Source organism: Augochlora pura, chromosome 11 (assembly GCF_028453695.1).
Source record: "Augochlora pura isolate Apur16 chromosome 11, APUR_v2.2.1, whole genome shotgun sequence".
Classification (NCBI taxonomy): Eukaryota; Metazoa; Arthropoda; class Insecta; order Hymenoptera; family Halictidae; genus Augochlora; species Augochlora pura.
The window spans coordinates 173,574-188,750 of record NC_135782.1 but is presented as its reverse complement, the minus strand read 5'-3'; the positions used below and the strand labels follow the sequence as shown (position 1 = coordinate 188,750).

The following is a 15,177-nucleotide window of genomic DNA, read 5'->3' as shown; positions in this document are numbered from 1 at the left end:
TTTATTTTCTCGGAAGAGAGGCAGGGATTAATGACTAAACAATAGGCTCTTGAAATTATCGACTTGCCAGTGTATCACGTTTATAAGTGCCTGCTATAAATTGCATATTACGAAACTACGTTTCGACCGTACCATTTTGATATCATTGCACGTATTACGAAACTCGCAGTTTATCTACTCTTCCCTTTGTCAAGCGAAACACGGTAGATCGAACAAGTGTTAACATATTTATCGATACAATGGCATATACATAATACGTACTTTAGACAAAACTTAGATAAAAGGTTATAGATAAGGGGAGGTCCTAGCAATGTTACTTTAATACTTTTAAGCGAGATTCTGAACTTTTGCAAGTGAAAAGAAAATAGCTTATCTAATCTCTGTTATCCATTACGCGAAATTGCGATCACAGCATGTTCACGATATCTCCACGCGACAGTTTCCTCTATCTATATGATCGCTAAATTTTCCAAACAAAATCTTTCTTTACAACAACGAGCAGCACGACTAACTAGATATGAGTGTATAAAAAGCTTAGATCGCTGGTTGAAGTTCCAAATACGCGATTATCTTTCTTCGGTTCGATCGGACGATCGATTATACTGTACACGTTTCGAAGAATCCCGTTATCGTTGTCATTGGTTGACTTCGTCGAAATTAGAGATCATACCCTACGTTGTGTTTAGTATAATTTGAAATTGCGATTACTTCTCCATAACACAGTGATTAATTTGTTAGGAATGTTTCGCATCTTCTCATCGATGCGTCATCATTGTGTACATAGACGTAAAAATGGGAACTGCGCAAACTCGACGATTCTACGTTTCTACATTTGTGGAAGAAGCTTATCGTTCGATGTGAACACAATGACTAACGAAGGAGCTGTTTGTATATCGGAACGATACAAACATTCGACTAAACAGTTGCACATTTGAAAACAAAATTGACAAAAATTTGATCGATCCGATCCCGTCGATTTTGGAGATGTAACCATTGAACTCTGTGGTCGAGTACCGTGTACATTGTGTAGATCGTACTTGGAAGATTAATCGTTGTTCACTCGTGCGCGGGAAACTGATATTTTGAATACAAGACCGTACAATAAATGTATTAATCCCGGATTTGATCTAAATTACAGGATTCAATTTTAACGACAAATGGATAGAAATACCGGTCTATTTCGTTGACCAACGATAAACCTTATGTTCCGATAGGTAAAATGCGCGCGCGCAAGCGCACCACCGGCTGACTACGTGTCTACACGTGAGGTAGTAACGTTGAGCCGATGATAAATAGAATCCTTGATGCATACATAAGTTCGGAATTGTGGCACGTATGTATATACAACGTGCGTACGCATACAGATGGAGACGCATCCGTACTTGGGGCAGGCAACGCGAGCGGCGCTGACGTCGCTAAGAAATGACGGAGAAGCGGGGAGGAATCTGGACGTTGATTGGCTAGCGCTTGCAACTGTATGATGGAACTGCGTGTCCCATCTCAATCTCTCTCTTGGTAGGTGCTTGCTTCCATATTCGTGTTGACTCGTGCACGAATACGAACATCGTACGCATACGCGGTCGGTACTCTCTTTCTGTAGTTGTGCTTCGACGAATCCGTATCTCGAAACTCGAATCACAAAAATTCTTCTTACCACTTGCACCTAAAAGAATCTTCGTTCGGTGGGAAGAAATACTGCGTAGAGAAAGCTCGCGGATCCCATATTTGTGTTCGTAGTGGTCGATCTTAAGAGACAATCTTGTATGTATATATACATATATATTTAACGGAGGTGTAGTAACTGCTCGTATTTTATTGAGAAATTCGAGAAGCAACGGTGATTGAATCGGAATCGATTCAAACGGTCTGCTTGATCGCCAGTGAATTTCCGTCGTCCTTTGACAGAACACAGGCAGCTCGCAGTTCCAAGGCCCAGAAATTTGGCCTCGCAAGGCTACTGCTATATTTTAGCATTCTACGTACTAACGTGCTGCATCCGCTATCGTGATTCTAACCTCGTTCACGTAACAACTTTGCGGGAGCACTGTTGGAAATACCCTCTGAACAAGGAACGGCGACTGTGGAAAGCGGAAAGCAAAATACAGAAAGTAGAACGCAGACAACAAACAGCCAGTAACGAATAACAATCTATTCGCGCAACGGTTGCTCGCACTCGACAATTTAGTTGCTCTCAAGCTACAACAGAGTAGTCAAAGTGCAGGGAGATCAGGCAGAAGCTGCACCGCACCATTCTAAACGTTTCCAGCTACCGATAACGAAGAAAATGGGTTTGGGATACAAGGTGCGTAAACAATTGCATCGTTTCGTCAGATTCTCTCTCTGTTCGTATTTCTCTCTCAGATTATCCTATTAGAACCTTGTATCCGATATTTGTCTTGTTTCCCCGTTAACAAAAACGCTAGTTTCCGTTTAGCATTGTTGTGCCATGCCGTGCCGTGCCGTACCGTGATTTCGTACGGTTACGTACGAGCAGGCGGAGATAGCCAGAGAAACGAACGCGTTATCTTCGAAGGATAAGCATGCGCGACTAAATTCTAATCAAATATTATACTTTTTTATCCAGGCATGATCTATGCGTGTTTCCGCGATTGTTTGAAATAAACATGTACACGGCTACGAAAGGCTTGAAAATATTTAGCGAATAGCAAATACAGGGGAGGAAAACTTGAGCTTAAAATCTTGCAGATTATTCGATCTCTTGTTCGCCTTTTACAAACGAGGAAAATGACTGAAACTACGCAGCTGCAGCGTCTGTCGATCACACACCCTCGTCGAACAATTTTTCCATTCGTAGCCGCGTTGGACTGTAATCTATAATCGTCATAATATGTACGCGTGCTCGCGTGGTTTTCAAATTATTTGAAATTTGATTAGAATTCGACCGATCGTATGGCAACGTTAGGGATGCTGACGGATTTCGATTCCTTTTATCCTTCGAAAAGCAATCGAAACCGGCGTATCCCGAGGTCCTTTCGACGGCGTGCACAGATCTTTCAAAAGAAAACTAAATCGTCTGGCGGCCTTCGCATAGCGTTTTGTTCGTCAAACGATAATTGCTTCCATCTCGGAACTCGTGTTCTCGTTATGATCTCTCAGTGTATTACGTAATGGTGAGAAAATTGCCGAGAATTCTGAGAATTTGAGGAAAACGTGTACGAATCGTTCCGTTCCCAACATGAATTAATAAGGTTAACCGAAAGACCATCGTGCTACGAGATGATAAATGCAAATGTAATACACTACATTCGAAACCCTCGTTGTAGATGTAGATGATAGTTGTTTCCGCGTTCCGCTCGATAGGAGCACAAAATAATTACCATCGTTACGAATACGGCCGCGGTACTTGGATTAAACGGAACGATCGCGTTCGCATTTACGTTTAATCGGCTTTCGCAGAAATCTTACATAACAAACATTATTCTATAGAATGTTTTGCCGGTGACGAACGATTAGTTTTCACGATAAAATTGGAAACGAGCGTTTTAAATCAGGGTGTGTGGCGGCGGCGCAGCTTGCCATTTAACAATCTTTGTCACGAGGCCAGCGGTGCAACAATGACCGTGACACGACGCGTATCGCGCGTAAATAGTGTAAACACCCAGCGGAGAAGGTTGAAAAAGTCTGAATCGATAAATACATCTGCATTGTCATTTGGTCGAAACGAGCGCGATAACGAGATATGGGCAAGGACTGCTGAATAATCGCAGAACTACTTCTTTCGATTCTTCAACATAGTTTCGCGCGCACTTTTTTACATTTCTACGTATGTTGCGTAGAGGCAGATAACGTTGCCGACTTTTTCGGCAACAATTCCAAACGGAACGATCGTATTTTTTAATTCCATCGACCGGTGATTCTCCGCAATTAGCAACGACAGAAACGATAGTTGACGCCGTGAGCGCGGTGCCCGTTAAGAAATTGTCGCAAAACATGACGCTGGCAATACGCAGGACGAAATATCGATCGTTAGTTTCGCGCAAGTCTGTTCGACCATCATGTCGGAGCAAGCCAACAAGACCTAAGAAATGCGGCGCGTCCCCGGCGTATGTTTCCGTCGCTCTTGACTTTTCGTATAGCCAATCGGCGATGGAACGTTGTCGGATCGATCGCAACACGTAAGAAGTCGATTAGAAGTGGAATCGAAAAATTGAAAAATAGGGAGGTGGAGAGAGAGAATAGGAAAGCCACGTTTGCGCTGCGTGAACGGAGACGCGCCGGTCTTTGTACCCGAGACCGGCTGAAACATAGCGAATGAGACGTTAACCGATCGCTTGCTGCTACTGCGTGTGTGTTTGCGTATGTATATATATATATATATATGTATGTATAATTATGCTTACGCATATGAGCCACGCGATTAGGTTGACTTTCAAGCTCCGTGTCCGAGATCTGATCCAACCGGCGACGCGAAAAGCTTTGCGCGGCTATGATTTCAGCCTTCTTTCGTTTGGTCTTTTCGTCAAACGCGTGATTAATCGTGTCGTTCTTTTTGTGCGTTAGATGTCCGAGGAGAACCCCGAGATGAGGGAAATGGCAGCACGCATATGTCGCGATTACCTTCACGGAGTTTGGAAGCAGGTTACAGCGGAGAATATTGCTCTGAAGCGTATCAGGTGAGTAGCAGACCAGCTGCAAGGGGAATAACGCGCGTCGCTCGTGCTTAGAGCTATGGCAGCGTTATTAGCCGAGCAGCAGACCCGGTTGCATAAAACAAAGGTATTTGGAACACGCGTATTCTCGTCTCGTCTCGCCCCGTCTCGCGAAGGCGAGGCGTGGCGGAGCGAGGCGAGGAATCAGAACTCCGCGTCCTCGTGTACAGGCAAAACTCGCGCGGCACACGCGGACAGACGGTGGAATAACGAAATGTTTGTTGGGCTATTGCAGCGGCGGGCTCAGCAATTGGCTGTACAACGTTCAACTTCCTAGCGGAGCCGTTCCGATTCGCAGTGAACCGCGACAAGTTCTGTTGCGGTTATACGGTCAAGTGCACGGGGAGAGAGCGCTCGAGGGGTTGATCACAGAGTCCGTGATCTTCACGTTGCTGTCCGAAAGGCGGCTCGGACCAAAGTTGCACGGTATATTCCCCGGTGGTCGCATCGAGGAGTATATACCCGCCAGACCACTCCTCACCAAAGAATTGGCCGATCCGACCTTGAGCTCGATGATCGCCGAGAAAATGGGACAGATTCACATGATGCAGGTGCCCATAAGCAAAGAGCCGACCTGGCTGTGGGACACCATGAGCAAATGGTTGGACACGGCGACCGATATCCTCGAAAACGTCGAGGACATAGACGACCGACACGCGAAGAACGTTAACGCGATACGATCGATCGACCTAGACCATGAGATCGATTGGTTCAGGTGAGCACAGGAAACCGGGCGAATCGGATTCGATCGAGTAATCACGTTTCGCGACATATCGCGCCCATGTTCGATAACGAAAAAAAAACACGTTGGAATGTTTCCAGATCTTTGGCCACGCGGCAAAAACATCCGGTTGTGTTTTGTCACAACGACATGCAGGAAGGTAACATATTGTTGAAACAGAACACGCGTAAACCGGAACTGGTTCTTATCGACTTTGAGTACTGTTCTTACAACTACCGAGGATTCGATGTAGCGAATCACTTCGTCGAGTGGCAATACGATTACACGGCGGCCGAATATCCTTTCTTTCATGAACGCTCGGGATCCGGACCTACGGAAGAGCAGAAGGTACGTGTCGGTGATCGACGGCTCCAATACTCAAACCATTAAAGAATATTTCAAGAGGGGTAAGACGTCTCTATCCTTCGATACGTATACGTATACGTCTCTACGTCAACGCGTACGCATACGTATTTTTTTGCTTACCGATTTGTTGCTCGTTTTAAAAAGAAACTCGATTTACGTTTCGTACGTAATCGGACGGCGAGTATGCGATTTTATGTCGCAACGATAAGTGTCGAAGATACTGATAACGATAACGATAACGATAAGAGTTAATGACCACGATAAAAGCTGTTCCGAGTGCTCACGGAATCGATCAATGAAATTTCAGTAGCTAGGCGTTCGGCCGAATCGGAGTTGAAAGCAAACGTTAACAAATCGAGAAATTTGTAACGGAACCGCCCGGCACTCTCTCTATTGAATCGTTCCAGTGACGCACGATATCGATGAGAAGAATACACTAGATTTCGTTTGTTAAAGCCGCGGTGAACTTTACACGTTTGTTGGATATTCCGGGTTTTAGAGGACGACGTTCTCTTGCAGGACACGTTGGCTCCGAGACTGTTCGTTGACACCTCTACGCTGACTTTCAGCGAACAAGATTTTCATTCGATTGAATACAATGCCGTTCGTTCGTCGAATCTCGCCTCGCTGATAGATTCAAATGTCCTGCAGGAGCTTCGACGCCGATTCTCAATTTTGTTCACGTTCGCGACAACATACTCGAGTAGGATGTATCTTGAATTCTTGCCTGGCAAATCCACTCCAAACACCCATCACCGATCATCACCTGTCACACGTATCCACGGACCACACCGTTACACCATACACCATGCATACCATACGCCATACGCCATAAGCCATTGGCCATTGGCCATTCCTGTTTCTCCTAATCGTCAGAGTCTCCCTAGCTAGTCTACCGTTTGACGCAAAATCATAAGATAAGATAAGATGATAAGATGTCGAGCGCATAAGAGATGATACGCGCGAAGAAGAATACGTATAGCGTCGTAACTGTACATTGTACATCGTACATTGTACATTGTACATTGTACATACTCGGTCGAGCGAATTCGAGAGCTTTCGAGTGCTGATCGAGGACTGGGTTGGCGTGTGCTGCGTGTGTATATATTAGTTTCACAGGACCACGTTCGGTGAGACAAGGCTGATGCCTGCGATCGGCTAATACGGAATAATGGGCGGCATATCGATCTGCCAATGCGATGATGGAACCTGTGTGTCTCGCACCGCACGTTGTGGAACCAGAACGACCGGTGCCACCATCACCCATCTTTGCAACATCAGTCCCGTACCTGCGCATCTACGACTCTAGAGTACTTCTTCTACACGCACTCTCGATAGTCGGTCCATAAATGTACAGTGTCTTATGGGTGGTAAAATCGCGTTATTTCCAATTAAGACACTTCACTCAAATCACCGCAAATGCAAATTATACAACATATCCGCTTTCCGCATTATGCTAGAATATCCTGCTCCCCCACGAGCCGCGTATTTATTCCCATATTTATTCTATTCGGAGAAAATTCACACGAGTTTTCGATCCGCTAAGTATTAACTCTATACATACGCGTTTTTTCTAGATTCACGCAAGTACAAACGTATACGCCCTTGTCGGAAAGTCTTATCTTTAGCAAAAAATTTACTCAAATTTCTCCTCTACGAATCTATTACGCGTTCGCACACACACGCGTACGTCGCATGCGTACCAACGCGTGTATTACTATTTGTACCTGTCGCGTAGTTCGGTCTCAATCGTCGCGAGCATCGTACTGTTTACTATCTCTTTCTCTCTCTTTTTCTACATAGATATGTATATAAAAAGAGAGGGAGATTATTTATACGATTTAACTACGTACGCGTGTATGCGCGCACGTGTACGCATACGCATATGATACGTAAATCACTTATCTTTTCACGTATCGTTTGATAATTATTTTACTCTCTTTCTAATTCATTTTTTTGTTTGCATTTAATCGCTTCGTTTTTTTTTGACAGCTCAACTTCATAAAAAGTTATTTAAGAACGGTCGGGAAAGAAGGCGCGTCGGAAGAAGAGCGCGTGATGGCGGAAATCAAAATATTTTCATTGGCCAGCCATTTGTTTTGGGGCTTGTGGAGCATCGTCAACGCAAAACTTTCCGAAATTCCATTCGGATATTGGGTAAGTTCGAAACTGTTGCTTTCGTTCCCGCAACATCTGTCACCGTAATCTACTGAACTGTATCTACCATATACTGTATCGCGTTGCAGGATTACGCGGTCTCCAGATTACAAAAATACCAATATCTAAAGGAAAAAATGATCTTGTCGGGAACGCCGATGTCTACGCCAGCATCGACGCCGACGCCGACCAGGGAATCCACCGCCATGGACACAAACATAAATACAATCGATTGAAAAGATGAAATGCTCACCCGTTACGACGTGACGTGGAGAGATTTTCACATCGTCGATGCGACTGCAAAGTTTGTCTGCTACATTTTCGTGTGCTCGTGATCGTCTTGCCAGAGGATCGCGGTGCATCGCGGTGTTTTCTCGTCGAAAATCGTGATACGTGTGTCAAACGTGCTTTCGAATTAGTCCAAGGAAGAGAGAAAGAGAATTCGGAATGCCAACTGACTGATCATGCAGAGATTCAGGAAAAGGATCGAGAGATAGAGAGGAAGAGAGAGAGAGAGAGAGGGAGAGATGGAACGAGTCGATTGGAGGGCGTTGCATTACGCGTTACAAATGTGATATAGGATAAGCGTAGACAGAAAAGGTGTACAACGTTATTATATTTTAACACCGCGTCAACTTTTCAGGGAAATGTTGCTCAATTTCCGAGTCAGGCTGTCGACCTGTTCAGCCGTACCCTAGGAATTGGTGGCATAGGATATTCTTATTGTTTACGAATAAGGTCGTGCGTACCAGCACCAGGCACTCGCGCTCTCACTCTCACTTGCACTAGCACTAGCAATAGCACTAGCACTCGTGCGCGCGACATGCGACACGCGTACTTAAGTATGTAGAAGATGAGTGCATGTATCTTCCTATACACAACTGATTTGTACGTGATTACAACTTCGTTGTACCTGGATTCGACTTTTCTTCTTTTTTTTTTTTTAATTCTACTCTAGTTACATTCGGAATAGAAAACCGCAATGAATCGTGCCTTGATCGTATCACGCAACATACGTATGTACTTAACGATATTTACGTCGCGCTTCTTAACGTTGACCGAAGAATCTTCAGGTCAGATCTAAGGAACGAAGAAACTAATACTAACGATAACGATAATAGTAACTATAATATTAGTTGACAGATATTAACGAATAGACGCATTTTAGGCTGATCTTTTGTCGTTGCTAGAAAACGAACGGTTTGTTCGTCGAATAACCATCGGAAATCGTGCGTTGCGATTCAACCATGTGTTTGTTTCCTTTGTAATATTTTTACGGTTGTCACGCATATTTTTCAAATACTATACCTCTCTCAGTGATCAAAGTACCATATTTTAATAAATTTCGAGCGAATCTTTTATATTTTGGTAGTTTTATGAACCATCGATCTTCTTGTCCTCGCTTCCCTCAGCAAGGCTCGCATCGGACGTGAAAAGGTAGATATTAATCGAAAAGCGTCGCATACGGCCGTTACATGTATTTCTAAATTTCTACGGTAGTTCGTTTCGGAGACGGCGCATTAAAAGCCCGCGTTGGAAATTCAACGGCGGTTGCAATGTTGCCAAAGCGTCCTCGCTGAACGCGAAAACTCGGCAAGCCCATAGTTTTCGAGCACGCACCGTACAACTCGACGAAGCACAGAAGTAAACGCAGTCCTTTCGTCGTTAGTTCGCCGAAGACGCATTTCTGTTGTTTCTGCAACATGGATTGCATTTCATGAAACACGAAACACTTTAGTGATCGAGTAATCTCTCGTTCCCGACGTTTCCGTTATGGTATCGTGCAAGGATTGAAAACTCAGGGAAGCGATTGCTAAATAAATGATTTATTTTCTTTTCGACGGTAACGCTATTTGTTGAAAAGTTGTTAGAAACGCGTCATCGTGAATGCAGCGTTTCGATCCGATGAGACGTCCTAAAATCGTTACAATGGCGTATGCGGCATGCTTATGGCTCATCGTATCGTTCGGCGTTCACCATCGGTTAGCGTTAACTTACTTCCGGTCATTGCGCGATATAGAAAATATAGCATCTTACGAGTATCACGTGTCACAGAATACAAACGCGAGTAGAATGTTACCTACAACTTTAATACATGTACTGGTCTAGAACAATTCCAGGTCTGCTTGTTCGACGAACTGTTTCGTTTTTTGTGCGCTATAGTTTTGTGTAAAGTGTAAAGTAGAAAGGTCTTTTCTCTGCTTGGCGAAAAAAGAGGCGCGTACGCCTGTTTCGAAATGAAAAGAAACAAAGGGTTGAGACGTGCCCGACATCGACCCGATAATTGTAATCGAAAATTTGGCGAATCGAAAGTGCCCAAGGAGGGATTGGTCGAGGAAGTAGGTGAAAGAGAGGGCAAATTGAGAAAAACGTGAGATAAAGGCGGCGTCACGAATCGATACGGAACGATTAGGATTACGAGTGCGATTAAAAGAAGCGGAGCAAAGTGAACCAAGAGCGCAGAGTACGTAAATGGAGTTCAGTCGAGCAAGTTCGCGTCGCGTTGCGGCGTTTAGTGGATTTTAACGATGCCACCGGTACCCAAGGCAGCACCCGCGAGCAGAGCCTGCGTACCGATCAGAGAACCTTGTCTGAGTCCGAGCCCACCGTGGAGTCCTCCGAGACCCAGCAAACCTGCGTTGGCAGCTACGAGATTCGTGGTGGCCACCGTTGGTCCCGCCAGTAACTGAAATCGATGAAATTGTTTCGATTGTCAGCCGTTTGTTACCATTATTACGATTCGGGAGTGAAGGCACTTAAGAGAGTTAAGGGGGAATGGCACACGCCTGCCCCGAACGAACCTGAGGTCGGACAGCGACCGCAGCAGCGGTGGCCGGTGCAGCCGCGATCACTGATGCCGCCGGCCGCGCCGCGATAACAGGTTGCACGGTCCTCACCGTGATGCTCGGGTCCTTTTGAACGATGGCGTTGAAACCGTTGATGGGATCGGCGGCATAGGACACCACGCGTCGAGAGCCGTCCGGTTCGATCAGGCTGTAGCTGCCCTGGACCACGTCACCGTTCCGAGTCTCTTCCTGGGCCTTGTTGTCGCCTGAAACAAGCTCGAGTTACTCCTGCGATTCGAAAGAAAAGAAAACCAGTCGTTTCCTGGCAGAGGAAGGCTCGTCAGCCGACTGCGAGATACCTGTTAATCCGTCTGCCACGCTGTAACTGAAACTGTACTGCGGATTCGGGTCGTAATTCTCGGCCCTTACGACCGCCGCCTGGGCTGGAATCGCAGCCACCGTGGCTCCAGCATGCCCGATGATCCCAGCGTGGCCGACGCTCATTAAACTGGCCAGGTAACAGAGAATCTGGAAACATCGGAACGAATCGACAATGTTCTATCAGATCTGTTTTGTGCAAATCGCGAGCTTCGAATTTGACTGAAACAGAAACAGGAAAAGAAATTACTTTGATGTCCATGTCGTCAAATGCTTTGCCGGCACGATGCTATGCGGTGCAGTCCGATGTGGTGCGATGTGTTTCTTTGACAACTGCGTGCCGTTGATTCCCGGTAGCGAGGATTTTATACCCGTTTGGTCCAAGTTGACCCCACCCAGGATTCTTCTGCGACGACATGTAGTTACACACGCCCCACTGTATCGGCAACGCATACTCGGTTGCTTGCTTGCTTACTTGCTTACATCGGAATCGTTGTTTCTTATGCGTGTTTGCAGGTGACTGCACGACCTCCGATCGTTTTGCCGTCTTTCGTAAGAATAGAATCTTGGTTAGATCCCTCCGAAGGGGGAGTATACTCGTTAATCGATACGAGTGTACTACTTTTGTCGGCAGGAATCTGGATTCATCGAACGTTGCCGCCGATGCCGAAAGACCGACGACGAGACCCTTTGATCTTGGCGGACCGCTCTTTCGGGAATTCGAATAATAGCACGTGTCTTCGTTGACGAAGACGCGGTTCTCTAAAATGAGGAAAGCGGTGAAAAAACGAAAAACTATGTTTACCGTTCGACAATTTAGCCGGCAATTAACAAAAGTGTTAAAGGATTGCACCGGTTAGATCATGCCACAAGCATTAAGCCGTAAACTTAAATCGGAAATTGTAAACCGTAAACTGTAAGCCGCAACCCGCAAGCTATAAGACGACAAAACTACTCGAAAAGGAACGTAATATGTTGCGGTCGGTTTACGAGGGCAGGATCGCGTGACAGCTAATACTAATGTAAGTTAATAATTGGTATGATTGCGCCATTCGGTAACGAAATCTGGGCGTCCCGTCGCGGTGGTAAGCGCTAAAATGTATCGCGTTGTCGGTGTGCTCGATTCGACGCGCGAGGATCGGGTAACTCTAGGAGCGCCCCAAGGAATCACTCAGACTCGAGCGCTCGATTTGCGTAACTTTATCGTTTGCGCGACAACGATTCGATCCGATGCAATCCGCTTCGAGTCATCGTAGGTGTAATATAGATGGGCAAGTTCAGGTTCGTGTACGGTTGCGACAATGAAATCGGACGAGCACGTCGAATCGCCGTGGGTTATTTAATAACGGTAAACTACTCCTACAATTAGGTTATTCGCTGGAGTAGGGATGTCTCTCGCGGTATAAAGAGCATCGATTGTTCCTACGGTTCGCCGTAAACGCTCCGTGACTCTTTGCGAGAAGATTCGCTTTGCCTCGTCTTGGAGAACGATGGTCCCGCATCGAAAACATCGACATTGACGGGATATCGGACGTACTGACCGCTTCCTCCACATTCTTCACATCCTTATTATTTTCCCTCATCTGGATTTTTCTTCGCGAGTTCCGGTCGCACTTTAGGACCTTGCGACTTTAAGACAAATAAAAAGAACCTACCCCTTCTTTTGGTTAGTCGGATTTTTCCTCCCTACTCGCGCATATATTCGTCGATACCTGTGTATACTTGTGACCACCGTGACGAATCCCTTTCCGATATTAGGCGCGATCATTAGTACCTAATAATAGTACGCGATTGTACCTGTCTACAAGCCAGCCCGCTGCTCTCGCATTCGCACGCACACGCGCACGCGAACGCTACGCGTGTCGGTGCGGTGCCGTGATCAGAAATTTAATGTTGCGGATGTAATAGCGAATATTACAATTGTACGATACGTGTACAGAGTACAAGGTTTACCGGCTTAGGGTTCTCTTACAACATTCGCTGATTGTGACAAGACATAGACGAAACGCGCTGTCTGCAACACGCGTATATACGTCTACATCTATCGTACTGTTCTGAAACAAAATTCAACGTGATCAATAATCTGGCGATATTTGTCCATATTTGAAACGAAACAATGCATAATCGTATACCGGGTATCGTATCCAGCATGAGAAGGTTATATGATTTGTTCCATCGTCAACGTGTCGGCTAATCGGTCCAATATTATATGGGGAACTGAATTGAATGGAAATTCGTCGAAAGTTATAGACAGCGTGTTGAACCAAATGGACGATCCGTCTTCGAAACGTCCGTTTCATCCGAAAGATCCAGCTCATGGCACGCGAAATTACGATGTCGGCGTTTTGAGCAAGAATCAGAAGAGGAAGTTAAATCTCAGAAAGGCAACTGTCAGAAACGAGAATGACATTTATCTGAAAGCGCATCCGGAGATCAAGGCGCTGATCTCCCTTTTACTCAAGTAAGTCTTGCCCTGTTGTTTCTACACGATACGTTGGCATGGCGCCGTGATATCGATGTACGACGATGTTGCCGGGAACGCTTCCCGTTGCAGCTACACCGTGCTCGAAATCCGGCGGTGTCTACGTCTGCCTGGTGTTAATGATCCTATATCAATAGGTAATCGGTAATCTGTTATGCGTAATCTGTACTCGGTACCGTGATCGTTATTGTGTAGATGCGTCCTGCGCAGCCAGCCCAATGTAGATGTGCACGAAACTATGGGCGAATTCTTTAATAGACCACGCCGACAAGTATTGGCGGATCTTCTCGATTACATGTTGCACATCGATCAGTCGGAGGACGTCGAATACGGGTTAAGAGCGGCAATGAAACATTCGAGTATTTCGGTGTCGAACACTGCATTCTGTAATCGATAATCTGTAATGTATCCTTGGATCGATACGACCTGAAATATAAAGATCCGTAAAAGAGAAAGAAAAGAAACAGAGTTGGGACAAAAACTAGAGAATTAAAGTGGGTAGCTCCGGTGCAAATGGTGGAGTCGCAGAAACGTGCACGCGTCGTAAACGCAACCGCTGCCGCGCCACGTATGTACTTCCGTCTAGTTTCCGGTTATTTACGAAAGGAAGTTTACGATTGTTTGATCAGTCAATTAATTTCCGGTGTCAAACGGTATAGGTTGATGACGCTTTCCTTTATTCCCATTAGTCGAGTCCGTGCCGCTATTACCGTCTCTCGTTCGCATTGTCCGAACCGACCCGAACATCGGTTCTCATTTTCCATCGATCCTATTTCCCGCGTATCGTAAAAAGCCATCGTTGCCGGTATCACCGTTAATAATCGTTCGCAACTCGCTACGCACCCGTGCATATACTCGCAACAATGATTTTACCCGCCTGCCGTGCCTACTCGTTTGTGTCGATACAATTTGCACAGGTACGGTACATCCTCGCTATACGGGACATTATTCGTAGAAAGTCCGAATTGAAGTGGTGCATGTCGTTGACGCGTGCACTCTAAAACTGAACGTGCATATGTGCGTAGATAAAGTTCGTATGTGGCGCTTACCCTCGACGATCTAAATAAGTTGAACCCACCTTCTCACAGTCGCAGGATATTTGTTTCTGCCGCGTTCCCGCTACAGTTTATAAATTACAGTTTACGCTGTTCGAGCTACGACGAGGCATAATATAATGGTACAATCTCGCATAATTCAGTAAAGTATACAGGCTCCGGATTCCGAATTTTGAGTCGAACACTATGCGAAGACGGTTTCCCGTATATAGAAATGTCAGTTTGGCAGGTTTCCCAAAGAAAGCGGAATCGACTGGGGCGAGTTAAAAGTTTCTAGGACTGTCGTTGACATCTTGAAGGCTCGACCATAATGCCGCGCGAGTGTCATGGTTGTGCGGTTGAATTGGTGACATTATAAAGAGGAGACATCGGCGAACAGGATCGCATTACGATATTACGATAATGTTTTCTCCGGGAGAGTCGACGACAGAAAAGGACGGAAAACGCGAACGAAAACACAAAGGTTTTCAAAGGGTCGAACATAGATGTATCGAGCACCGATCACCGAGCACCAAGCGCCAAGTTCCGAGCACCGCCGGGCGCCACTGAACGCCGGGAAACG

The 15,177-nt window shown here is 45.7% G+C and overlaps 3 protein-coding genes across 5 annotated transcripts; 2 read left to right on the top strand and 1 right to left on the bottom strand.

Moving 5' to 3' along the window:
* The first annotated feature begins 1,518 nt into the window (after window positions 1–1,518).
* LOC144477114 (choline/ethanolamine kinase) lies at window positions 1,519–9,277 on the top strand. Of its 2 annotated transcripts, none has more exons than XM_078194579.1 (6): window positions 1,519–2,302; window positions 4,522–4,634; window positions 4,906–5,385; window positions 5,493–5,739; window positions 7,750–7,914; window positions 8,004–9,277. In XM_078194579.1, exons 1-6 carry the CDS (start codon window positions 2,285–2,287, stop codon window positions 8,148–8,150), a joined length of 1,170 nt encoding a protein of 389 aa, XP_078050705.1. In that variant the 5' UTR covers window positions 1,519–2,284; the 3' UTR covers window positions 8,151–9,277. The 2 variants fall into 2 exon arrangements, with proteins under 2 accessions (XP_078050705.1, XP_078050706.1); XM_078194580.1 differs by lacking the exon at window positions 1,519–2,302 and adding an exon at window positions 4,049–4,317.
* Cpr5 (cuticular protein 5) lies at window positions 8,839–15,003 on the bottom strand. Of its 2 annotated transcripts, XM_078194581.1 has the most exons (8): window positions 14,639–15,003; window positions 13,737–13,986; window positions 13,211–13,685; window positions 11,329–13,132; window positions 11,060–11,228; window positions 10,716–10,966; window positions 10,489–10,600; window positions 8,839–9,610 (listed from the first exon to the last, which is right to left on the bottom strand). In XM_078194581.1, exons 4-8 carry the CDS (start codon window positions 11,338–11,340, stop codon window positions 9,456–9,458), a joined length of 699 nt encoding a protein of 232 aa, XP_078050707.1. In that variant the 5' UTR covers window positions 11,341–13,132; window positions 13,211–13,685; window positions 13,737–13,986; window positions 14,639–15,003; the 3' UTR covers window positions 8,839–9,455. The 2 variants fall into 2 exon arrangements, with proteins under 2 accessions (XP_078050707.1, XP_078050708.1); XM_078194582.1 differs by lacking the exon at window positions 8,839–9,610 and having other exon boundaries at window positions 9,696–10,600.
* On the top strand, window positions 13,241–13,957 carry LOC144477136 (uncharacterized). Its single transcript, XM_078194625.1, has 2 exons — window positions 13,241–13,539; window positions 13,756–13,957. The coding sequence occupies exons 1-2, from the start codon at window positions 13,241–13,243 to the stop codon at window positions 13,955–13,957; spliced, it is 501 nt and encodes a 166-aa protein (XP_078050751.1).
* Window positions 15,004–15,177: the final 174 nt, after the last annotated feature.